This window comes from Miscanthus floridulus, chromosome 7 (assembly GCF_019320115.1).
Source record: "Miscanthus floridulus cultivar M001 chromosome 7, ASM1932011v1, whole genome shotgun sequence".
Lineage (NCBI taxonomy): Eukaryota > Viridiplantae > Streptophyta > Magnoliopsida > Poales > Poaceae > Miscanthus > Miscanthus floridulus.
This window is the reverse complement of record NC_089586.1, coordinates 35,071,311-35,098,114: the sequence shown is the minus strand read 5'-3', so window position 1 is coordinate 35,098,114 and position 26,804 is coordinate 35,071,311. Positions and strand designations below refer to the sequence as shown.

Here is a 26,804-nt window from a genome sequence, read left to right as displayed (position 1 = left end):
TTTGAATCTAGTTTTTTAACAAATTCATTTGGAGACACAAATGTTGCACATATTTTATACAAATTAAGTTAAAGTTGTGGCACGGATACCGAAAACAACAGATAAATTGGGATGGAGGGAGTACATGTGTTGCTCCCAACTTTTCCTCGCTCCAACGGCAGGAGCGGTGCTTAAAACTTCTCTCCTTTCTAAACACCACTTACGCCATACACCGCGAGAGGCCTAAGGGCAGTCCTAATGAAAGAAACTAGTAGTTTCTATAATATAGGATATCGCACCAAAAAAGTACTCATTTCCAACCCATGGTTTCTATGAGTAATAACTATTTTCTCTTTCTCTCTCCCAACTCTATCTTTTCCTTCAATGGGAGTGCGACACGAGCTCCCTAGAAATTGGTGGTTTCTCCCCAATGGCGATTTCATGGTTTCTTGGTGCATTGGGTCAAGAGTAGACCTGGTTTCTTCATGAAGAAACCATTTCTATGATTTTTGCTCTCTTTCTTCATTAATTACGTTGCCATGTCAGCATTTTGCCTACATGACAAGTCATTTAATGAGGATAGAAACCATCATCAGTGCACCATTGGAACTGCCCTAAGTCAGCCCACTCTAGTCTTCCCTTTAATTTCTCGAAAAGTCACTAGGAAATTTCTAGGAAAGCCACAAGGACTGGTTTTTTACTCTGTAAAGAGACGTCGCTTATGCCTTTCTTTCACTGAAGGGGCAATGGTGTGGTTCGGTGATGTTCTATTGTTGTGCGGGCTGTTCTTAATCCAACCGCGTCTAGTCTCTATTGTTTTAAATTGTTAGCTCATGGTTGTTTGAAGTAATGTTGCTCTGTTATTTTTTGTTGTTTTATCTAGTTTGGGATAATCTTTTTTTAATATAATCAGCAGCTTTCTTGGTTGGTTTGTTTTTCTTTTAAAAAATATTTTTTAATATAATCAGCAGCTGGTTGGTTTGTTTTTCTTTTCTTAAAAAAAAAGGATGCCAGCCGCCAGTAAATTCAACTGAAAGAACCTAACCAGTGTAGGCGACGGAAAAGCGATGTACTCGCTCGTCTCTAAATAACTGGGTTTTTTTTCGTGCTATACGTTTTAACTAGATTTATAGAAAATATGTGTAACATTTATATCTCTAAAAAAATTCATTATAAAATAGATTCAACATCTATCTTATGATATTAATTTTGTACCATAAATATTAATATTTTTTATATATATTTAGTCAAAGTTGTTTCTTGAAAAACGAAATTGACAATTGTTTAGGGACAGAGAGAATAGTTGTAGACTAAAGTTGCACTACATGAGAAGCTACGTAGGAAAACAAATGAAAACGAAGTGCCCGCACAATATCAGCAGTGCAGCACCGTGATCAAACAGCACGCAAGGCAACTGCCTACCTTTCTCCCGACCCCCAGCAGACTCTCCACAAACAGGCGGATGGCACAGTATTTGCGTCAGCATTCTCCAAACTCGTTAAATTTGTGGCACAGCAACCGCCTACCTTGCTTCCGATCAGTACGCAAAACCACTAACCACACGCGAAGATTTACCCAGAAGTTTACTGCATATTTGCATTAACTAATGACTGTACAACTTAACTCATACGCTTCATGTATACATGGGTCAGACTATCGTCTACCTCGTCAACTTCAAGCAATCCCAGGTGGACTCCTGGAAACTGCACTACCGCCATGGAATCCCATCACATTAACATAGGTACTGTATAGCTCAAGTCAAATTTGAAATGGCAGGGATGTATTGCAGATTCACTTCGGTTTTTGGACTGTCAAAAGCATGCAGGAAGCTGCCCAGCAGAGACCCGGCAACTCCAGATGTCGCAGTTATGGCTTGTGGTATGCAGCTGCTTGATCTTGCAATTTAGTTGAGCTCTCAGGTTCATTCTTAACATTGCTTGGCTCATCGACGGCCATCGCACTGGCATCCACCTGCTGCAGTTCACAGCACCATGAAGAGAAAAAGACAAGCTTTGGTTAGTTGAACAGAGTCAGAGTGTTGATAGCATGCACTCTTCGAGTTCGTCCATGTGGTATTATATCAGTGAATACAAAAGAAGGCACTTACAGGAGCTTGCTTCGAGGAACCAATGTCTTCTGCCATGGGTTCCAGTCCTCTATGGTCAGATGCAACTCTGCCACCATCCTGCACAATACAAGATCAATAAGAATGTCAGCAGATAATCATATTAGTTGAGAAAACAGAAGTGCAAAAGGAAATGAAAATACCTGCACTTTGGTCTCATTTTCAGCAAATTCTCTCTTAACTTTTATACCTAGAATGCTCCTCCTACAAAAGTTGACAAGGGGCACACATCAGGATGAAAAATAAAACCCAAAACGTAATGAGTAGTCACTCAGAGAGGGAGGGAGGGAGGGAGAGAGAGACCTCGCTGACTCTTCCACAGCCTTGTGATCATCCACTTCCATATCAGAGTCGGGATCATACCGTTCATCTGGATCATCTTGATCTTCATCTGGCTGTACATCAAACATGTCCAAAAACAATCAGGTTTTGACTTATCACTTCCAATAGAATACCAGGGCAAATTCAACCAACACTAAAGATCATTTGTGAAGTTACATTTCTGATTTCTGATAGCTTAACACTTGTAGCCAATCACTTTATGTAGATGGTTGAAGACTTGAACGATAAAACTAACTAAAATAAATTATCAATCATCCAGTTTTTGTTCATGTTGGCATAAATGATATATGTCCAATTCAGCATGATAAGTCCTAACATTCAGACTGTTTGGGGCCATGGAGCATAACACTAAGCTTGAAAAATAGCATCAAAGTGTGCTTCAAATAAAAAGAATATTCTGTGGCAAAAGCCACTCTTATTTTTTAACTATAACACGGTCGCTGGTACACAAATAATTCAAATGAACTGAATATCAAACAAAATATGGATGAGAAGAAATCCACAAAAATGTGGAAACTGGAATGTGTGCACAATCTTGTCATGCCACCTCAGCTGAGAAGCATAGCACATGCATGTATATCACAACATTGAAACACAGCACATCCACTATATCAACAGGTCAAGTCACTACATAGATCAAGACAATGTTAAAGAACAACAATAGACACTAGTTCATTTGTATCTGTAGTAGAAAAAGGGTGCCAAGCTTCTACCATCCTTCCAGCGTTGGTCGACAAGAAAAGAACAATGTTCTAAAAGCAGATCTATTAGGCGTTATACAAGGAACAGGACCCACCACGTTACCATTTACTGAAGGCTGTCCAATCAGTACTGAGCAGTTAGGATCTAATTTCAGTTACTAACTAATATTTAAAGCATATAAGAAATAATATAATGACTGGATATAGGTATCACTACCAATTTGCTTTTAGGAATCTGCATCTGGTAGAGATAAAGCTATCACGAATTTTAAAATAAATTGAAAACACACATCTAGCACTCATGAGGGGACACACAATTATCTTGCTAGTTATAACAGGATGCTCAGTTGCTCACCTCAGGTACTTCTGTGTCAGGAACTCTCTCTTGAAACTGGACACTAGGAGCATGTCGAAGTTTTGAAAGATTATCCAGAAGTTTAGATCTTATATCATCCAGTTTGTGTCGTGTATTTTTGTTTTCCATGTTACTTGGTGCAACATGAAGAGTGTAATCTGGACCGAAGTATTCATAGTACTCGTTGACAGGCATCTTGTCTTCAAGCTCTTGGCCAAGAGCAACTCCCGTCTGCACAAAATATATTTTTTTAGGGAAGAAATGGATGAATCAGAAGTGCAAATATATTCCATTCTAACATCTGCAATCTAAGTTTTTTAAGAAAAAATCCTTGGTACAACAGGAAGGTGGCCTGTCAGTTAATTTGTTTTCTGTATCTACCGATAATCTACTCTAAGCTTGACTAACAAAACACTTTTGCTAATCCCCAATATAATTTGAGGAACACAAGGTGTTCTGTTATTCGATATGCTTATACACATCTATACTCTTTAACATATGCATTTCAGCAAGAGAACATATACTAACATTCCAAATCATGTGTTACATGTATAGCTCAAAAGTCAAAACCAAGGTCATGGGTATTCTGTGAACGAAATTGCTAACAGCAAGTGCACACTGAAGTTAAAAAATACAATCACATCAGGTTCTAGCATTTTCTAGCTCGCATTTCGAATCATCAATAAATAATATTAGCTTAACCAACTCATGTTGGCAACTGCAGTACACAGGCATAAGGATTCAAGAAAATCAACTTTTACTTAGATCATCATACCTCATAACACCAGCAGCGTGCAACGTTTCTTATGGTATATCCACCACCACCAAGGAGCAACAATGGAACATTGAAAGACCTCATGTACCTAACACATTCCGCATGACCTCTGATTGAAAGATTGAAGCAGCCCAACCTATCCCCAGACAAGGAATCAGCCCCACACTGAAGCACAACTGCGCCAGGGCGGAAAACCTCCATAACTTTGCCCATGATTGGCTTGAAAAGGGACTGGTAGCTTTCATCATCAATCCCATCATCCAGAGGGACATTCAAGGAGTAGTACTTCCCCTTTGAGTGCCCAATGTCACGGATATCCCCTGTCCCTGGGAAATAATCCCCAAACTTGTGGAACGAAACTGTCATAACCCTGTCTGCTGTGTAGAAAGCCTCCTCCACTCCGTCCCCATGGTGGATATCGATGTCGACATACAGAACTCTCTGTAAATATTAATTGAAGCATCACATGTTAGCACAGCAAAATGACTAGGAGTGATTTGATTGAACATTCATAGACGAGAAGGGAGGCTATCAATCAAAACTAGTGACCATGGAAATGGAGAAAAAGTTGTTATATCTACTTTTAGACCTAATCTACCCCAAATCGTACACATACCCATCACCAAGTAAATATAGAATTAGACACACCAGCAAGCAACTTCGAAAAATTATCCACTATTGCGTAACTACATGGAAACGTATCCAACCAAAACGCTTAATTAATCGAGCCAATCAAAACAAACCAAGGGAATAGCGTTGAGGAACCATGATCATCACCTCGTGATGCTTGAGCAGCTCGAGTATGGCGAGCACGATGTCGTTGACGTAGCAGAAGCCCGACGCCTCGCACTTCTTCGCATGGTGGAGGCCACCGGACCAGTTGATTGCGATGTCGTGGCCGTGGTTGAGCTTGACGGCCCCGCCGACGGAGGCGCCCGCGTAGGTCTGGCAGAAGCTGTAGAGGCCGTCAAAGACGGGGCAGTCCTCGCCGACGTTGAAGCGCTTGAGCAGGCGGATCTGGTCCTGCTGCGTCTCGGGCGTGACGGAGCGCAGGAAGTTGATGTAGTCGTCGGCGTGGAAGCGGCAGAGGTCGCGGTCGCGGGCCGGGTTGGGGCGGTACACCTGCATCTGGTTGAGGAGGCCGTAGCGCGCCAGCAGCGAGTGCGTCATCCGGATGCGGTGCGGCTTCATCGGATGGCCCTGCCCGTAGTAGTAGTTGCCCACATCCGGGTCGTAGAAGTAGCACACGCGCCGCTTCTGCCCGTCGGGGCCAACGGACGGGAGGGAGTTGCCGCCGGAGCCCGCCGATGACGGGTCCATCGCCGCCGCCGCCGCAGGGGATTTGGCGTTTGTGTGGTTTTTTTTTTCTCTCTTTTTGGCGGATGCCGGAGCCTTTTGTTTTCAGAAGAAAACGGGCGGGGTCTGGCGATGGAAGGGGAGGAGCGCAGAGCAGAATTTATACAAACGGGAGAAAATGGAAGAAGGGACTAGAAAGCGAAGTAGGCGACGGCAATTGCAAAACGAGGGTTTTGATTAGGTTCACCGATCGGTATTGGTCCCTATTGGTATACGACTACTGGTTTCTCTTCCTGAAAACATCTTTTTTACTTCGCCTTTCTTGTTCTTATTATTAAGAAATGAGAAGCATAAGGATCGGATATCTTCTATCTCCTATGGACCTGATAAGTTGAGTAGGATTATCTGATAAGTTGCGATACGTAAAATCTAAGGTAAGCGTTTGGCTGGCTTGATTATTTTGAGATGAACCTTTTGTAGTAGGAACCCTTTGCGGGAGGCACCGCCGTGAGGTCATCCATGGAGGGGATTGACCTCGTCGGAGCTCGCGTGCTCCCTGCGCTTAGCTCCCTGGCCGCATGTACTCAACCGTGGTGGCCGCGCACCACCACCACCGCACGCATACGCATGCCACCACCACACGCCAACACAGCACGCATCACCACCACCGCATGTGGGCCGAGTGGTGGTCGACAGGAGCTCGTCCGGATGTGGCCGCCGGAGTTCCGGAAGGAGCTCGCGTGGTGGCCGACGGGGGCTCGGTCGGATGTGGCCGCCGGGGATCTGGCGGAGCTCGCGTGGTGGCCTCCGCTCGTCGGGGATCTGGCGGAGCTCACGTCGTCGTCCTCCGCAGCGTCTCCATCGTCGTGAGCGTGGATGAGCGGCAGCGTTAGCGTGGAGGAGCCAGGAGGGAGAAGGAGCGGCAGCGACCGGGAGGTGACGAGATGCAAGATGGGGAGGCCGCGGCCGGGCTGGAGAGAGGCGGCAGCGGGGATGAAGGGAGGCAGCGGTGGTGGAGAAGAGCGAGCGTCGAGAGAGAGAGAGAGAGCGCGCTCGGGAGGATTGGCATCTGTCGGGGACCTAATACCGGGGTACTCCAGAAGGCGGAACCAATAACCATCGAACGTTAAAAACTCCTGGACGAACAAGGGCGCCGCTACGTTCCTTGCCCGAATGACGGGGGTTTGGTTCCGCCTCGCCCGACGCCTTTGGGCCAGCTCCGCCTCGCCCGAGGGCTAAGGGATAGACTCCGCCTCGCCCGACCCCCGAGGGACGGGCTCGGTCTCACCCAAGGGATAAGGACTGGTCTCGCCTCGCCCGAGGGCTAAGGGCTGGTCTCTGCCTCGCCCGACGCCTTTGGGTCAGCCTCGCCTCGCCCGAGGGCTAAGGGCTGGTCTCAGCCTCGCGCCGACGCCTTTGGGCCAGCTCCACCTTGCCCGAGGGTTGAGGGATAGACTCCGCCTCGCCCGACCCCTGAGGGGCGGGCTCGGTCTCGCCCAAGGGATAAGGACTGATCTCCGCCTCGCCCGACGACCGAGGACGAACCTCACGCCCGCTCGATGTCTAAAGACTGGTTTCGTCTTGCCTGACAACTTCTCCCCATTCCCTCATAATGATGGGTACGGGGCAAGACAAGACGTTCGGGTCAACCACGGCTTCAAGGACCATACCCTGCGTTCCGGCAGGAAAGGTACTGCCAGGGGACGACGGGACGGGTGCTTTAGACCCTTCCGGACGTAGCATAGCCTGAAAAGTATTGCAGGTGCGTGCTCCTCGCCCTGTAGAATTGTAGGCGCCGCCTTCAGCTCTGGGACACGGAACCCGACGAAGATATACGACAACCACTACGCTCCAAAAAAGGATTTGCGGTCTCCACGAATAACGGATATACCGTCACCACATTATGGACCCAAGGGAGCGGCGCCCGCTTCCCGACCCCTCGGGTCCACCAAATCGGAAGATCTTGCCCATGGCGCTACTCCAGACCCCGACCTCGCGTCCCTCTGACAGAGACTCATAGGAACCAGAAGGCGTGCGGAGCAAGGCTGGGCGAGGCTCATAAGTCAAAACCACTGTACTACAGCCCATACCCTGCGCAGGGCAGTAATCTGTGACCATCCTGACATTCTACAGAGGTATCGACAGTATTGTAGGCTCTTATCATCCTTTCGCACCCATCAGAATGGGTAACCAGGCTGGGTAGACGTGAGCCACAAGGCTAGGTAGAGTGCGCATCCTAGCCCTCGCGCTTGTAAAGTCGTCCCCTTTATCTATAAAATGGGATGCGCTTCCTCCAAGGAGGGGGGACCGGACAACACACAAGACACACAGTCAAGCTGCTACCAAGCTCTTGGCCTCCTTTCGACCCTTCCATCAGAGACTTGGGACCAGTCCCTCTCTCGATCATTTGTACCCCTACTATGAACCATTTCCGGTGCTAATAACACGAGCTGCAACAAACTGGGCGTAGGGACATTCAGCCCGAACCAGTATAGATCTTGTATCCTTTAGCGCACCATCCGAGCCTAACGCGCATCACTATAAATTCACTCGCCGGTGCTTGTACGAAACACCGACAGCATCGGGAGAGAAACGCGGTCGCGATTTTGGAAAAGCGAGGTCGAGCTCACGATTTCAGTAGCGTTGCCGGCGACCGGAGATCGTGGAAGCGCGTTCGCGATCAGGCCCAGATCGTAGGGCGTTTGTGCGGGATTATCTGCTTATTGTGCTCAGAAGCTAAGCAAACGCTGCCTCAAACAGAGCCTATGTCTAAACAGAAGATCTCTAATAAAAAATTCTCTACCATCTCACGAAGCCACATCATTCAAAGACCCACAAGTCACTAACCTCTAAATCAAGCAAATGCATCCCAAGCGTCTTTCTCACAGCTGTGTTACTAGCTCAAGCGGTTCTCCGTTTCCTATCCTCTAATCACCCTCTATCTGATCCACTTCCTCCACGCATAACACCATCTGCCATCCTTTAAACCTAAATCATCCATGTAATCAGCCTGTAATACAGTAAAAAAAATGTTCTCTCTCTTTCCCCTCACTCAATTGCATGCAGCTCTTAGGTGGACGATGGTCAACAAGTTCTTGCGAATGGAGGATGTCACGAAACCGGTCATGCCAATCCATTATCTTAAGCATCTAAGCATAATCTGCATTTAAAAATCTCTATTTTCAAAAACCTTGCATGTCAATTTCTGTACTTTCTAGGCTCTACAATGTTCGCTCGGATAGTCCGGTAGGACATCATAACACATGTAACATGTAGTATGTGAGATATCACACACACATCCAGCCCCACTTGTCACACACACAAGCCTCTCCCTCGTTCATTCTCTCACACACACCAGGAAAAAGAACAAAGAAAGGAGATAAGAAGAGAAGAAAGAAGAGGAGGAAGGAGGAGACGCACACGGAGCACCGTTGTAGGATGCCGCCGACGAGCTTCCCGGTCACTACCACGCTTTCAAGCTCGCCGGAGTTGAAGGAGAAGACCTCAAGACTTCATCTTTATTCTCAAGCCATGGAGGAGCTCCCAAGGTCGATCTCCCTCTCTAGGTCGTTCCAAGACGAGCTGTTGCAGGCGGAGATCCCCACGACGTGGTCAGCAAGCCCCAAGTCCTCTCCCTCTCCATCTTCCTCTCAATCACCCTCCACACAAGCTTCAAGTTCATCCATGGTCGCCACAACCATGGATGAGCTCGAGCTCCACAACACCATGCATGTTGAATCTAATACCTAGAATGAGTTTCCCACATCACTAGGAGACTATCGAAACAAACCGCATTCAAATCGATATCTAAATGCACCCGGAATCATCTATGAAATGTTTTTCACATGTGCTAAACTGTGTTTTTCAGTCCGGCGCTCTGCAAGCAGTTCGCCAAAACACATGTTCTCTTGAACTATGCGGTGCTCACCGGGACAGTCCGCCCACCTGAACAGTTGGTCACTACATAGTAGAAGCCCCATATGCATATATGATCTTGTGTAAAATTCATAGAAAATTTATTTTAATTTCAAAAATTATGAAGTAAGTTTTGCCGATTTCCTTATGAAATTCTCTATCATCTAAACATGAGTTTGAAAACCAAAATAGATTTTTTTTTTATTTTGACTAAAATTTGGATGCATTATTCTTATTAAATAAATAACTCATTCTCTAAATCTTAAAAAATCTTGAGACCAAATTTTTAGCTTTCTTTGAGGATGCTATCTAGAAAATATATTTTGTGCATCATCTCATTTATGTGTGAACTTGACATACCTTTCGAAAGGTCCTAATATGGCTAGAGGGGGGTGAATAGCCTATTTAAAAATCTATAAACCAACTAAAGCAATTTAATTAGTATAACAACTAGCGAAAAGCAAATTTACTTTAGCTCTATGAGGGTTGCAAGTCACATATCCAATAATTCTAGATACTATGATTACTAGACACACAATTTACTAAGTCAGTACTCACTAAAAGCTCTCACACTTGCTACACTAAAGAGCTCCACTAGATGAACTTAAGCTACAAAGCAAGCTCTCAATTCTAGTTACACTAAAGAGCTTGCTACAACTAGTTTGCGAGAATATAAATGAGTAAGTAAGGTGATTATACCGCTGCGTAGAGAAGTGAATCAATCACAAGATAAATACTAACTCAACCACCGGGAGAATACCAAAGGGCAAGAGACAACTAATTTTTCTTTCGAGGTTCACGTGCTTGCCGACACGCTAGTCCCCGTTGTGTCGACCAACACTTGGTGGTTCGGTGGCTAAGAGGTGTTGTACGAACCTCGTCCACACAATTGGACACCGTAAGAATTTACCCACAAGCGAGGTAACTCAATGACAGGAGCAATCCACTAGAGTTACCTTTCGGCGCTCCACCAGGAAAGGCACAAGACCCCTCACAATCACGCGATCGGAGCAAGAGACAATCACCAACATCCGCTCGACGATCCTTGCTGCTCCAAGCTGTCTAGGTAGCGGCAACCACCAAGAGTAACAAGTGAATCCCGCAGCGAAACACAAACATCAAGTGCCTCTAGATGCAATCACTTAAGCAATACACTTGGGTTCTCTCCTAATCTCACAAAGATGATGAATCAATGATGAAGATGAGTGAGAGGGCTTTGGCTAAGCTCACAAGATTGCTATGTCAATGCAAAATGGCTAAGAGAATGAGCTTGAGCTGGCCATAGGGCTTAAATAGAGAGCCCCTACAAATAGAGCCGTTGTCTCCTCTGTTCATTGAAAAAACAGGACGATTGGACGCGCCGGTCAGATCGACCGGGCGCAAGACCCTAGCGTCCGGTCGCGCGATACACGCCACGTGTCCCCTGCTTCAAATGCTGATCGCCCAATCTCAACGGTCATCAGTACATTTAAGTTGTGACCGGATGCACTCCTTGAAGTGACCAGACGCACCAACACCAGCGCCCGGTCGTTTCCAGTAAGGTTCCACTCACGACCGGACGCGTTCGGTTATGTCCGACCGGACTTGCCCAGTGTCTGATCACTCGTCCACTTCTCTGTGCGCTGCCACATCATCATGACCAGACGCTGAACAGTGTTCAGCCAGAGTCCAGTCGCTTGCGTCCGATCGCCTGCGTCCGGTCAAGAGACCGAGGGTGGCCTTCACTGCGTGTCACTTACCGGGACGCATGACCCCAGCATTCGGTCACTGCGTGACTAGCGTCCGGTGCACTCTATGAAACCCTATCTTTTCTGTACAGGGCGCCGGTGGCACCATCAGACTGTCCGCACTCTACGCCGTGGACACTCCGTCGGTGAAGTTTTAAACCCTTGCTCCCAAGTGCTAAACACAATGTGTATCACCTTTGTGCATACGTGTTAGCATATTTTTCACAAATAATTTCAAGGGTGTTAGCACTTCACTAGATCCTAAATGCATATGCAATGAGTTAGAGCATCTAGTGGCACTTTGATAACTATATTTCGATACGAGTTTCACCCCTCTCTATAGTACGACTATCAATCCTAAATGTGATCATACTCTCTAAGTGTCTCGATCACTAAACCGAAAAGCCCCTATCAATTTCACCTTTGCCTTGAGCTTTTGTTTTTCTTCCTCCTTTTTCAAGTCTAAGCATTTAATCATCACCATGGCATCACCATTATCATGTCATGATCTTCATTTGCTTCACTACTTGGAGTAGTGCTACCTATTTTATAATCACTTTGATAAACTAGGTTAGCATTTAGAGTTTCATCAATTCACCAAAACCAAATTAGAGCTTTCACCTTTTCTAAACCTCACATGTGAACCTAACACTATAAACCTTTTGCTTTTGAACAATGAGCACATGTACCTTGTTAGATGGACTCCTAAGCACCTTAGGAACACATCCACAGCCACGAGCTAGCACAAACATGCAAAAATTCTAGGTGAGGATTTCATTTACGAAAGCCTAAGAACACACAATGTGTTCTCACGGACAGTCCGACCGATCATCCGGATAGTCTGCGAGAACACCTACACTTAGAAACATCTCGTAAAAAACACTTCTTCTAAAAAACAATTTGACCAGATTTATAGAAAATGGTATTAACATTTGTATCTCTAAATAGAATTAGTATAGAAATATATAATGTGATTAATCTAATAATGATTATTTGATATTATAAATCTTAGTATTTTTTATAGATTAGTCAACTTAAGTTTATTTGACTTCTTAAAGTCTGAGATGATGAAAAAATGGATAAAAATTTCATAGAGATAAAACTTATCGTACTGTGTTATTGACACAGACATGGTATTTTTTATACCACTCAGAGCGTAATGATGGTAAATATATAAATATTCCAAACTTATCTCTACTATTTTCACGAGAGTTTTATGCCTTGTTTAGTTTCCCTAAAGTTTACTCCATATTTCATCGAATGTTTGGACAGTCTGCACAGTTTGCGACTAATTTGCGAGACGAATCTTTTAAGCCTAATTAATCCATGATTTGACCATGTGGTGCTACAGTAACATATGTGCTAATGACGGATTAATTAGGCTTAATAAATTCGTCTCGCGGATTACTGATGAATTCTGTAATTTGTTTTTTTTATTAGTATCCAAACACCCCATGCGCCACCCCATGTGACACCTGATGTGACACAAAAAATTTACACCTGGATTTAAACGGCCTTAGACTGTCTCCAACAACCGCGACCCATAATAAGACCCATTCGTCCTTTGGGTAGCGCTAATTGCAAAGGGTTTAATATTTATTTTTTATCTTTTTCAACAATAAAACTCGAAAGATAACCCTTTTCTGTAAATGGATCTTCAGAAGAGAGGATACTTAGATTTAGGTTATGTCTTTTTTTTTACACATAAAATAAGTTTTTTATATAGCGAAGAGTACTGTGTTGGAGAAGTATTTTAGATTTGAGTTCCGTGATCTTGTGTTCTTAACAGCCTTAGAACCGCAACATAACCTCCCCAAAACGCAGAATAACCAGGCTGCCCGTTTTCTTCCTTCCCTGCCGAAGCGCGGCGTGCGCCCCTTTTTGTACTAGAGAAGTTCTAGAAGCTTCTCGAAACATCGCTCCGTCCCCTCCTTCGGTCAAACCCTAGATCCCGAAGCCCCAGACCAGCACCGCTCCGCATGGACCATCCGTGGCGCTTCCTCGCGGGCGCCGGCACCGGCGCAGACCTCTGCCCTGTCTGTTGCGCGCGCCACTTCCCCTTCTGCCCGCCGCCGCCTCTCCCGCCGCGTCCCTTCCCCTACGACCTCCAGCCGCCGCCACCCCCTCCCCCGCCGAACCCCTTCCCATACGACTTCCACCCGCCGCCGCCACCGCCGCCGATGTGGGGCCCTCCACCTCCCGGGCCGCACGACCCGCGTCCCTACGAGCTCCCCGGCAGGGAGGGGCCTCACAAGCGGATGCGCGTGGGCGAGGCACCACCGTTCGATCCGTACGACTTTGTGCCTCCACCGCCGCTGGGAAGGGCTTCTGTGGAGGGCAATCGGCTGCTCGGCCTGATCCGGGACCATGGCCGCAATCCACTTCCTGGTTGCCCACCTGACGGCGGCTTTGGTTACGGAGGAGGTAGATTCTATCCCCGGCAAGGAGATGATTTTACGGATTTTGACCAAAAGTTGCCACCTCCCATGCCGATTGATGATAGGCATAATGGCTTCGGTCAAGGTTTTGTGATCGAAGAAGCCCCTTACCGGAAGTATTTTGACGTTGCCAATCACCATTTCCATCAGTTCCACCCAGAGGCATTGCCTGGTGTGCCGCTGCACCCTCCACTGCCTCTCTATCCTGAGGCAGCCAATCCCCATGGTTCACATGCTTGGCATCTTGAGGCAGGTGCTGTGCCACCACCAGCAGAGCCTCCATTCCCCTCTAACCAGGATTACCGTGCTGCACTGCTACGGCCAACTGCAAATTCGTCATTGTTTCCTGTCCTTTCTGGTTCTCCAACAACGGAAATTATTCCATCGACCACTCGTACCTTGCCTCAAGCTCATCCGATGCCAAACACAAACCGTTATGATGGACACATCAACGATCAGGTGCCTCTATGCTTTCAGCACCTATGTATTGTAGAAGTTTAGGATGGCAGATGGCTTATTCTTACATCAAAAGCGTTGACCACTGTTTGCTTATTCACTAACAGGGGCCAGGTTTCATTTATCGACCGCAGTCAGAGCAGAGCTTGATAGATGGAAGGCCGACCAGTGCACATTATTCTCTGGAAAATTCCAAAGTCACGATCATCAATGCTTGTGATTTGTTCAAGCCGCCCCTTCGTGTTTCACGCCCTGACCATATTGTTATCATCCTCAGAGGGCTTCCAGGTTTACTTGAAATACTGTTGACTTTCTTATCATTTTATTATTGACAAAAATAATTGCATGCAAATTAAATAATATTTATCAATTTCAACTTCCTAAATGATTATGATAGCGGTTCCTACTTCATAGCATGGAATGAAGTGATAGGCCAAACAGTGTCATACATTAGCCCTTTTACATTATGGATGAGGATGAAATCAGCACACTTTGTTCTGTTGTTTTAAACTGGCAATTTGTAAAGTTCATATTGCATATGTGGTTTGCATAACTGAATGATTTTGGCTTTATAGTGTCCCAAATTATCAATTTTTGTATTCAATAAAGTTATTTCACAAAGCCTCAGTTAGGTTGTCTTTCACTATGGTTGTGAACTATAATTCGTACAAAACTGTAACATGTAGGTAGTGGAAAGAGTTATCTGGCAAAGGCATTGCGCGATCTTGAAGTTGAGAATGGTGCAAATGCGCCTAGGATCCACTCCATGGATGATTATTTCATGATTGAAGTTGAGAAGGTCAGCAGGGATTGGAGACTACTGTTCTTTCCAATATTGATTTAGTTTGTGTAATGATTGTCTTAATCTGGGTAATCTGGCCAATGTTCTCTTAGAAAGTGGAAGACACTGAAGGCTCTAAATCTTCTAGTGCATCAAAAGGGAGGAGGCAGTTGACCAAGAAAGTGATTGAGTATTGTTATGAGCCGGAAATGGAGGAGGTGATATTACTTTCAAGCAACTCTGTAATTCTTTTTATCTTGTCATATGCACCTGCAAACTCGAGCTCGCTACATTAGCAAAGCTATTACACTCAAATGCTATCATTTTTAAAAATATGCAAAGCTAATTGCCTAGTAATTCAACTTTTCATGGTGACGCTTCTTTGTTGATACTAGGAAAAGGAATTTTAAGGTATCTTTCAATATACGATGCCCAATGATAACATTTTAAAAATTAAAAATGAATCATATGCTGCCCCTCCAGAACATCAACATATAGAATTAGGTCCATTTTTTAGGCCTTCTCTGGGCAGGCTTTGAATATAAAGTTACAAATAACTTGTTTTTTGGTTTCAACTCAGTCCTTGCTACTTAATTTTTGTTTCTGTTCTTTTTGCCTGTTTATCAGCTATTATCTAAACCCAGTATTGTCATTGCTGATTTTTTCTGTGTATTTCATAGACGTACAGGTCAAGCATGTTGAAGGCATTTTCAAAGACCCTTGATGAAGGAAATTTTACATTTGTGATTGGTATGAAGTTATTTAGAGCAGCTTATACCTCAATCATACTTCCCAATTCCCATATGTGGTATTTTCTTCTCATGGTTGTCTCTCCAATATTCTGGAGGCCACATATAGTTGCCTTCAAATTTCATGGGTTAACGAAAAACTTTACCAGGCTTATTTTCCCCTCTTTCACACCATCAGTGCTACATATCAGCAGTCAACACCTTCATGTACCAGTGAAAGATATTCCTTTTCTTTTCAGCAATCAGAAATTTTTTTATTCTCTTTTGGTTGGGTCGTCAGTTATGTGCTGCTTTGTTTCCAAAAGTGACAGGATGGATAACTTGAAATTTGGACAGTGCCCACTTTTGTTGGTACTTCATGATATTTTGTATTGTTTAAAACTTCAATTTTAGTAACACTTTAGCTGCCCTAGCAAAATTCAGCGGTTGTGCACCAAGAGATGCCTTCAATTCCAACGGCTGATGCTGTGTTTCTGGTAACTGACTTTGTTTACTGCTGGTATTCCTGGCCGTTTTAGTGGATGACCGCAATCTGCGGGTAGCTGATTTTGCTCAATTTTGGGCAACTGCGAAGGTAAATCCTCAGTCTCTGATGTGTTGACTACAAGATTACTTTGCTTATGGATTTCTTCTTTTTTGGGGTTTGACCCATTAAAGAGGCGCCACTTGCTTGAAAATAAAAATTCACCTCCAAGGAGATGATATATTTTTCTTTTCCTAAAAGGTATTATATCATGTGGAATACTTTTATCTCATTACAAGGAACAACCCTTCAATTGTTATTTTTCTTTTTAAGTGTCCTCATGCTTGTGTAATTTTATCCTTCTCCCTCCATGTACTTGTTGGTTGTTACCCTTACTGTATCATTTTGTATGGTAGCTGGCTTGTTTTCCATTCCATTAGCATTTTTCTTACGTGCCGAGTAGTACTTGTTTTTGCTATTGAGGTGCCTTTGGCTTTCGTTCGTGTTCTCTTTTATAAGGGCGGGCCTGGTGCAAGCGGTAGAGTCTTACCGCCTGTGACTGGAAGGTCCCAGGTTTGAGTCGCAGTCTCCTCGCATTGCACAGGCGAGGGTAAGGCTTGCCACTGACACCCTTCCCCAGACCCCGCACAGAGCGGGAGCTCTCTGCACTGGGTACGCCCTTTTTTTTAATGATTGTCTTAATCTGGGTAATCTGGCCAATGTTCTCTTAGAAAGTGGAAGACACTGAAGGCTCTAAATCTTCTAGTGCATCAAAAGGGAGGAGGCAGTTGACCAAGAAAGTGATTGAGTATTGTTATGAGCCGGAAATGGAGGAGGTGATATTACTTTCAGCAACTCTGTAATTCTTTTTATCTTGTCATATGCACCTGCAAACTCGAGCTCGCTACATTAGCAAAGCTATTACACTCAAATGCTATCATTTTTAAAAATATGCAAAGCTAATTGCCTAGTAATTCAACTTTTCATGGTGACGCTTCTTTGTTGATACTAGGAAAAGGAATTTTAAGGTATCTTTCAATATACGATGCCCAATGATAACATTTTAAAAATTAAAAATGAATCATATGCTGCCCCTCCAGAACATCAACATATAGAATTAGGTCCATTTTTTAGGCCTTCTCTGGGCAGGCTTTGAATATAAAGTTACAAATAACTTGTTTTTTGGTTTCAACTCAGTCCTTGCTACTTAATTTTTGTTTCTGTTCTTTTTGCCTGTTTATCAGCTATTATCTAAACCCATATTGTCATTGCTGATTTTTTCTGTGTATTTCATAGACGTACAGGTCAAGCATGTTGAAGGCATTTTCAAAGACCCTTGATGAAGGAAATTTTACATTTGTGATTGGTATGAAGTTATTTAGAGCAGCTTATACCTCAATCATACTTCCCAATTCCCATATGTGGTATTTTCTTCTCATGGTTGTCTCTCCAATATTCTGGAGGCCACATATAGTTGCCTTCAAATTTCATGGGTTAACGAAAAACTTCACCAGGCTTATTTTCCCCTCTTTCACACCATCAGTGCTACATATCAGCAGTCAACACCTTCATGTACCAGTGAAAGATATTCCTTTTCTTTTCAGCAATCAGAAATTTTTTTATTCTCTTTTGGTTGGGTCGTCAGTTATGTGCTGCTTTGTTTCCAAAAGTGACAGGATGGATAACTTGAAATTTGGACAGTGCCCACTTTTGTTGGTACTTCATGATATTTTGTATTGTTTAAAACTTCAATTTTAGTAACACTTTAGCTGCCCTAGCAAAATTCAACGGTTGTGCACCAAGAGATGCCTTCAATTCCAACGGCTGATGCTGTGTTTCTGGTAACTGACTTTGTTTACTGCTGGTATTCCTGGCCGTTTTAGTGGATGACCGCAATCTGCGGGTAGCTGATTTTGCTCAATTTTGGGCAACTGCGAAGGTAAATCCTCAGTCTCTGATGTGTTGACTACAAGATTACTTTGCTTATGGATTTCTTCTTTTTTGGGGTTTGACCCATTAAAGAGGCGCCACTTGCTTGAAAATAAAAATTCACCTCCAAGGAGATGATATATTTTTCTTTTCCTAAAAGGTATTATATCATGTGGAATACTTTTATCTCATTACAAGGAACAACCCTTCAATTGTTATTTTTCTTTTTAAGTGTCCTCATGCTTGTGTAATTTTATCCTTCTCCCTCCATGTACTTGTTGGTTGTTACCCTTACTGTATCATTTTGTATGGTAGCTGGCTTGTTTTCCATTCCATTAGCATTTTTCTTACGTGCCGAGTAGTACTTGTTTTTGCTATTGAGGTGCCTTTGGCTTTCGTTCGTGTTCTCTTTTATTGGTGCAGTAGACCATAGTTCTACATGGCCAGAATCAACTACCGCACTGCTGAAGAAAGCAATGTTGCTGGTTTTGTTGGTCTGAAGTGTATTTTTGCATTTTTGAGTATAACTTGTTGAGTGCTATTTTGTGAAAGCTATTCAAAGTGTATATTTCAGTGGATTAATCTTGTTTTTGTTAGACGATATTGACGTTTCAGGAGCTACTCTTGCATGCTATTTAGAATTTGATTTCTTTTTAATTAATGTCTCATCTCATTTCATAGTGAAATCATCCTGATAGTGTTCTGATTCCTATTTTCTCTTTTGCAGAAATCAGGCTATGAGGTGTACTTGCTGGAGGCACCATACAAGGATCCAACGGTAATTGCTGCAGTATTGCCAATCATAAGTCCGCTCACTGTTAAATATGTATTTAGATGTTTGGTAACCACCTACTTTGTCATGCTTGGAGCATTGGATGAACCTAGCATGTCTCATTTCCCTTTTTTGACATAACTACATGATATTATCCACCAAATCTTCTAGTGTGTACTGGTCCTAATCAATCATGCACATTCAAGTCTGGAAATTAGATTTAATTGGAGGCGGGCAGAAATTTTGCCAGAATGTTGTATCTTCATAATTTCAGTTACTGTTCTTCAGTGAAATCAAGTAGATTATGTGTTCCAACTTCAGTAAATTGTATACTTTTGCTTAGGGCAGTCCATAAAATATTTTACTGGTTTACAGTAGCAACCATACAAAAGTTTGTATATAGGCACCAACAATAAGCTTTCTGCTATTGGGTTTTGAAACCTTTTACTAATTGGATACTGTTATGAAGGATTATCTTGTATATCATTCTTCACATGACAGTAATGCTAATGCATGCATCTTCAGAATTGCCATTCCTTCTATTTTGTATCTCTACTTTTCTATTTACTGGATTAACTAAGAGTCTTAAGATTGCTTTCGTTATTGCAGTTACCTCATTGTTAACTATATCATAGCAGGTGTTTGATATCCTTATGAATAACAGGGCTGTGCTGCAAGGAATGTGCACGGATTTACATTGGATGAGATAAAAAAGATGGCAGCAGACTGGGAGGAGGCTCCACCACTGTATCTGCAGCTAGATATACATGTATATTTCTTGCCATTATTTATAGTTGCAGTTAAGAACAACTATCATGTGCATGCTTATCATGTCTCTCATCATTGACTATCCTTATTTCTCAGTCATTGTTCCATGATGATAACCTTCGTGGCCATTCTATACAAGAGGTAATGATATTCTTTAGTTGCTTTTAGGTAGATTGACATGTTAACAATTTTTGTTCTGTCAAATAGGTAGATATGGACACTGAGGATGTTGATGATGCTAATGACACAACTAGCATCATTGCTGAGAACTCGCAGAAGGCTGTACAGGATCCACCATATGAAGGTACGCCTTTATACATTTCTTTCATTCTTGACCTAGGATGTCACTGGACGTAGCTTGTCTGCTTAATATTCACCTCAATTACGAGGAGGCCTGTAATGCACAAAACTTTATTAATTGGTTAGATGTATACCACCTTTTCAAGGCAGAGTTTGTGATGTACTAGGATAATGATTTAGGGGATCGACCAAGTTTGTACTTCTTGATACGCTCATATTCACTTTGTCAATTTAGCTATATATACTATGGGAATTTTAATTGGAAAAAGGGGTGTGGATGTGCTGTCAAGAATTTGAATCTGCACGGAAACAGGCCTTCTTTTGTAGTGTCATCTAGTGCATTCTTGTGTACAGCTAGTATATATATATATTCCATGTGCTCAGTTAAGATTGACATCACATTGAGGTTTTACAAATAGTTAAATAATAATTGTCTGCAGGCTTCTCAAAGCCAGAGGAGAAGTGGAACTCAGAAGTAGAAGATGACCTGGATGGCTTAAAAGAGCTAGGACAGAGTAAATGGTCAACAGATTTTGAGGATGACACTGAAAAGTCTAAAAATACAGAGGAAAACACACATGCTCTTTCTGGCCTGGCCCAGACATATAGCACTGGACGCAAAAGAGTCAGTTGGGGTGATCGGGTATGCTTATGTTTCAGTGTGAACTTTATATGTTGGCGCTCTTGTACTTTGTTTGTGCTATTTTCTCAAAATAGTTGTGTAGTTATCATCTTTATTGAAATGTGCTTCTAACTGCTGAGCTAAAACATATATATAGTTTACTAGTTGGACATATTTGTTCAGTTATTTCTCGCATAATATGGCACTTCAGAGATAGAACTCAATGGCCAAGCTTATGTCATAACTACACTGTTTCTGTTGACAAGTGCTCATCCTTCATCTTATATACTTTTGCAGTTTGAAAAGGGTGGGTTTTCCATTTCTGCAACTAAAAGAAAACTTACTTCGTCACTAGTCATAGGGCCTGGATCTGGGTACAATTTGGTAAGTATCGACTCTGCCAACTTTTTGACATTTAGTCAGTAACACCTCAAGTTTCTGCTGTTATACATCATTTGGCCTACCATCTGTTATTGTAAAAGCCACTTCTATGTTGTCCATCCTATTTTATTTCATCTTGAAAAGGTGAATTCTGCCATCATGGGAATATGGAATGGTGAAATAGGACATTATAAAGGAGCAGTGTAGTCTAGTCTAAGGAATGACTTTATGTTTTACTTTGCTTACTATATTCTATGTTTGATTCTGTTGGGACTTGGTGCTCTGGTCTCAACCAATGATTTATATTCTTCGTTTGTGTGCCATGATCCAATGTTACAAGCTATGATTGTTCTCACTGCTTCCAGTGAGCAGCACCTCTAGCAAACTTGTAAGCATAGAACTGTATCTTGCAGGTCTCCAACCCTTTGGCTGAAGATGATTCCACAGGGACAAAAGGGAAGACAAACAACGAGACCAAAAGACGGTTCAGTGAACAACTTCGTGTTGAAGGTGAATCCTTCAGGGCAGTTTTTGACAAGACAAAGCAGAGCATTGGAGTTTTTGAGAATGGAGATGAGGAATAATCCTTGACTAGAGGTTCTTTTAGTTTGCCCTTCAGTGTTTTGGATGCCCAAGATGACTTGGGAGGGGACTAGTGCAGACAGCTTGGAGTCAAGTCACAATTTTGAGCCATTCAGTGAATTGTGGGACCCATATTCCATAGTCCAATCGCCTTTGCCAGGGGCAATGAGCGTTCCAGTGTGCCGTTCAGCGAAAGCAATGCGGTCCTGTAAGTAGATATAGGTGACAAATTTTTTTTTTCACGGGCTTGGCCTTACAAGGGCAACCCACACCGCCACAAGGATGCGCTGTACCAATGTATCAGCCACGCAGATTAGTGGCCAGTAGTTTTTACATGTTTCTGTTAGGAGGTTACAATGAGAAACTATTCGTCTCTCTTTTCTACTACTGTAACGAGTAAACTGTCTGAACAATTGTTTTTTTAAAGAGATGGTAAGAGCTCTGCCTTGCAGACTGCAAGTAGGATTGGAAAAAAGAATGAGGCACCTGTAGCCGCCATGGCAGGGATGCCGTAGCGGCCTACAGAACTCACTCAACGAAGTGCAATGAATGATGCTAAACACAGAAAAATGTCGCTGTTGAACGTCTTCTTTTGCTCGTATCGCAATGGCTAAAGGTGTGGAGCATCCATTAAAAAAAAATCCGTTGGTTTCTCTCTTTCCACAAGTTTTACACTGTAGATGCATATCTCATTGAATTTTTGATTTTCCTGTTTTGGCACAGTCTTTACAACAAATTCTCACCAGTCAGAAATGGAGTAATCAGCCGCTTGAATATGCAAGGTTAGAGGGAAATTCTGGCTGGTTCCGTTTTGGCACTGTCTGAACAATTGTTTACAGCTGATCTTGCTGGTTCCGTTTGCCAGCTAGTTAGCTGATCTTAGCTGGTTCCGTTTCTCAGCTGGCCCTGTTCGCTTCGCTGAAAAGGCAGACTGAAAAATACTGTTCGTTGATTTTTTTTTGAAAAAAACATTGTACCAAGCTGATAAGTTCAAATGAACAGGGATGCGGTAGCGCGTTTTTTCATTAAATATCGTAAAGCTGTTATTTCATTTGCTGTCGTTATCACCGAACGGAGATGGGTCTCTGGCCTTCCAGGCATAGCCGTAGCGCTGGACCCGAACGTTTCTACGCCACTCGTATTGCATACTATTCCTAGTTCACTACTATACTAAACTTTACCAAGACGGGCATAAATGATTAATCGAGCCAGACATCGCAACCGCCTCGGTCAAAGGTCACGGTAAATAGGATCTTTTCCGAGGCGGTTCAATGCCCGCCTCGGTAAATAAAACAAAAAAAAAAACAAAAAAAGGATACCCGTGGATAAGCCTGGTGAGCCCACCCACGGGCTCGCGGAGCCCATCCACGTGCCGCACCGCCGCTCGCCGGATCCGCACCGCCGTCGCGTTCGCTCGCTGGAGGAGGCCGCCCGCTGGCCGGATCCACCCGTTGCTCGCCAGATCCGGCCACCATGGGTGCGGATCCGGCCTCCAGCCGCGGATTCGGCCACCACGGGCGCGAATCCGCTCAGTCATCGTCGTCGTCGGTGGTGGATGTGGTCCGGCGGCGGATCCGCTTGCTCGTCGTCATCGGCCGCAGATCTGGGTGCGGCCTAGCCTCGTCCTCGCGCCGCCGGTGAGGGAGGGAGAGTAGAGCCACCGCTGGCCCGCGCCGCTGGAGGGGGGCCGCTCGCCCAGGCCGCCGCCTGCGCCCGCCGGAGGGGCACCACTCGCCTAGGCCGCCACCCAAGCCCACCGGGGGGCCGCTCCTGTAACAACCCATGGTTTGCATGTAACGAAAAACCCAACTTTTTAAATTTTTTCTTAAAACATTGCTTGTCATTGTATTGCATGTAATATTAGGTCAAACTTAAGTCAACTGTTTCCTCTTCTAACCCTGATTTCAAATGAAAACCTAATCCCTCTTCCCCTTATTCAAACTGAATTTACAATGATCTTGTACACCATATAGTATAGATGCATGAGTGATTTGGATCTTATTTTGTGTGTGCTTGGAGGTAGCCCTTCTTCAAAAATCCTTGTGTAGGAAATGGAGACCACAAGCAGCTAGCGCTAGCACATGATGGACCCTCACGCACCAGCTGGCCAGACCGGACATCGGCCCACCGAGAGCAGCTGGACACCACGCCTCCTTGCCCTCACGTGTGTTGCACGCGCAAGGAGCCGCCGCCGTTCTTCCTCTCTGCCTCGCGTGCACACCACGGGCGCTGGGAAACACCGTCACTGCCCTCCCCGCTCGCACGCGCGCGGTACGCCAGTGATTACATGTGTTGTTGGGGAAAGGATGGTGAGATCGTGGTGAAGTATGTTGTGTCCAAAAGAGGAAGGTGATTACGAGGAGTGTTTGGGTGTCTAAGTTTTATGTGACTAACTCCCTAGGACCCAAATCTATTTGTGTACCTAAAACAAAAACTTGATTTGTCTTTGTAGGAATATTCTTCCGGTGGAACAAGTTGGGTGGTGGATAGTGGTTGCACCAATTATATGACCGGAAAGAAGGACATGTTCACATCATTTCAACCTAGTCATAACCAAAGTGGAAACATTATGTTTGGTGACAATGAAAAAGGAGAAGTTATCGGTTTGGGTAAAATTGCCATCTCAAATGATAATTCCATTTCAAATATTTTACTTGTGAATTCATTGAGATACAATTTGTTGTCTGTTTCACAACTTTGTGAGATGGGCTACAATTGTTTTTTTATAGATAAGGGTGTGGAAGTCTATAAAAGGGAGGATTCCTCTATTGCATTTATGGGTCATTTAAAAGGAAAACTCTATCTAGTTTATTTTACATCAAATAGAGTAAATCCCGAGACTTGTTTAATGGCAAAATCTAGCATGTGTTGATTATGGCATCGCCGACTTGCCCATGTTAGGATAAGGAACTTGTCCAAACTTTAAAAAGGCGAACACATCATTGGACTAACAAATGTTTCTTTTGAGAAAGGATTTGTAGCGCATGCCAAGTGGAAAAACAAGTTGGAGCTAAATATCCCATCAAGAATATTGTAACTACCAAAAGGCCATTGGAGTTGCTTCACATGGACATATTTGGACCCGTCGCTTATATAAGCCCGACAGTCGGAACTCCTAGCTGTCGGAACTCACGACTCCGGTCGGGACTCCCGACCCCATGGTCACCACTCCATTCATGTTTCTTCATTTCTTGATATTAGTTTGTCTCTTGTTGTCTTGTTTCTTAGTTCCACTTCGTATCTCTCGCAGCCAAGGACGACAGCAGTCCCTCACGCCGCAAGGAGAAGCAGTGTAAGCACAATCAAGACCGCGCCGTTGCACCGAAGCCGTCTGGCCGCACCAAGGCGGCTTATCCCCATGATGGTGCTGGTGGTTCCGTGCCCAAGCCAAGCGTGCACGTGGTCATGGTGCTCAAGGCTCAGCTGCCGTTCCTCCACCTCCTCCAGCGCGTGCCTTTACTAGAGATGATCCAATAGTGGATGTTGAAGAAGAAGCTCTCGAGCGAGCAGGCCACACTATCATCGCTGAGGTTATGAGTACACCGTCTCGAGGCCCTGTTTTTTTCAGTGAGCTTATTATTTTTGATGGTCCTCTGCCGATCATTTAGGAGCCCCATCTCGCTCCTGATCCCGCTAATGGTTTCACACCTCCTTTGCCAGTTGACTACCATCACAGGGTCCGAGACATCAGGTCCATGAGAGGTAGAAATTGTATGCTGAAGAAGAGAAGGATCTTCGCCTTGAGTACCATTTCTGGCATCCTTTTCACTTTGATTACTATGAGTCCATTCTCTACAACAAGTTTTTGAAGAAGAGGGAGCCACCGGTCCTTCAGACGAAGGTTATTGATGCTTACTCCCTTGGTCTGATCAAGGAACCTAAGATGGAGCAGATGGTTCGTGATATTCGCTCAATGGGGCTATCCTACCTGATGGCATTTCGAAAGCATTGGAACAATGAGATCATCTGTCAGTTTTATGCTTCCTATCACCATGAAAAAGACCCTAGCGGTGCCATTGACATTATCCATTGGACCACAGAAGGCAAGCACTACAAGGTGGATTTCATTACCTTCTCTCGCCTTCTTGGTTTGGGTCACACCGACCGCACTGCACCCGAGCTTACTGAGTATGAAGATGTGGCTTTGGAGGAGTATTAGCACATGTACCTTGATGGATATCCAGCTAATGGACAGACCATGTATCTGAAGCCCTACTACTATGTTCTGAACAACATCCTGCGATAGGTTTTGTATCCGAAGCGTGGTGACTCCACTTTCCTTCGTGATGACTCTCAGAAGGTCCTTCAACGCTCTAGTGATGATTTTCAGCAGTTCTCCATCAGCCGATACATTTGGAACAAGATACATGATGCTAGTGAGGATCCTATGAGGCACCATCCCTATGCCCCCTACATCATGCATGTGATTGAGCAAGTATCAGGCCTTCGGTTCCCCACTTAAGATCTCCAACAAGACTTCTATCACAACTACAAGGGTCCTCAAGAAGAAAGCTGACGTAGCCTAAGGCAAAGGCAAAGGTCCTTTGGGTTCTTGCTCTCACCATGGTGCTTCACCACCTGCTGCTTCTCGTGCTTCTAGTGCCGAGCCACTCTCTTCTTCCTCCTCTGGTATGAAGCCCAACAAGTTCAAGTTCCTCATGACCTACATGTTTGGATGGTGTTGTGTTAGTGCTCAATGTAAGCATGACATGCAAGAGAGGCTCTATCGTTTGGAGCAGTAGGCTAGTATCGAGTCTTCTCCTCCACCACCATTTGTGCCTCCCTATGATCCTTTGGCTCTTTATGATGAGGCGTGTGCGGCGTATGAGGACGATGCTGCTTCTCGCCCTCATGGCAAGAGCAAGGCCACTACAGAGGACGAGGATTACATCGAGGAAGATGATGACGATGACCACGATGATGATGGTGGTGATGATGGTGACCATGATGATGATGAGGACTATGAGGACGAGTAGTTGTTTCTTTCACGCGGCCTACCCTTTTGGCACTTGTTGACAAAGGGGGAGTGTTAGGCTTTGATATATCATGTAATAAGTTAGTTGGTCACTTAGTTTCGAGACTTTAAAACTTTTAGCTTGTATGAACTATGTCGTGTGGTGGCTAGTATGTGATGGACAACTATATATGTGTTTGTGATGGATGATTGTAGGACAAGTAATGGTTGTTTATCTATCTATTAGCTTGTGCTTGTCTCTACTTGTGATGATGAATGTTTTATTTGGATGGCCATGTATTGCTTCAAGTTTCTACTTTGAATTCTTGGCCATCACATTCTCTTTTACTTGTGTGAATATAACATGTCATATTGTATCTCTTTTTCACAGATA

The 26,804-nt window shown here is 44.1% G+C and overlaps 2 protein-coding genes across 2 annotated transcripts; one reads left to right on the top strand and one right to left on the bottom strand.

The window, feature by feature from the left end:
* Positions 1–1,520: 1,520 nt before the first annotated feature.
* Positions 1,521–5,794, bottom strand: LOC136466867 (probable histone deacetylase 19). The gene is made up of 7 exons (XM_066465387.1): positions 5,055–5,794; positions 4,278–4,718; positions 3,503–3,733; positions 2,408–2,499; positions 2,248–2,308; positions 2,087–2,164; positions 1,521–1,953 (listed from the first exon to the last, which is right to left on the bottom strand). The coding sequence occupies exons 1-7, from the start codon at positions 5,595–5,597 to the stop codon at positions 1,846–1,848; spliced, it is 1,554 nt and encodes a 517-aa protein (XP_066321484.1). The 5' UTR covers positions 5,598–5,794; the 3' UTR covers positions 1,521–1,845.
* Positions 5,795–13,019: 7,225 nt separating this feature from the next.
* LOC136466864 (uncharacterized) lies at positions 13,020–21,907 on the top strand. The gene is made up of 13 exons (XM_066465385.1): positions 13,020–14,112; positions 14,217–14,397; positions 14,796–14,908; positions 15,004–15,108; positions 15,571–15,640; positions 16,158–16,213; positions 18,759–18,809; positions 19,468–19,572; positions 19,668–19,712; positions 19,779–19,875; positions 20,312–20,514; positions 20,791–20,877; positions 21,288–21,907. Exons 1-13 carry the CDS (start codon positions 13,195–13,197, stop codon positions 21,456–21,458), a joined length of 2,202 nt encoding a protein of 733 aa, XP_066321482.1. The 5' UTR covers positions 13,020–13,194; the 3' UTR covers positions 21,459–21,907.
* Positions 21,908–26,804: the final 4,897 nt, after the last annotated feature.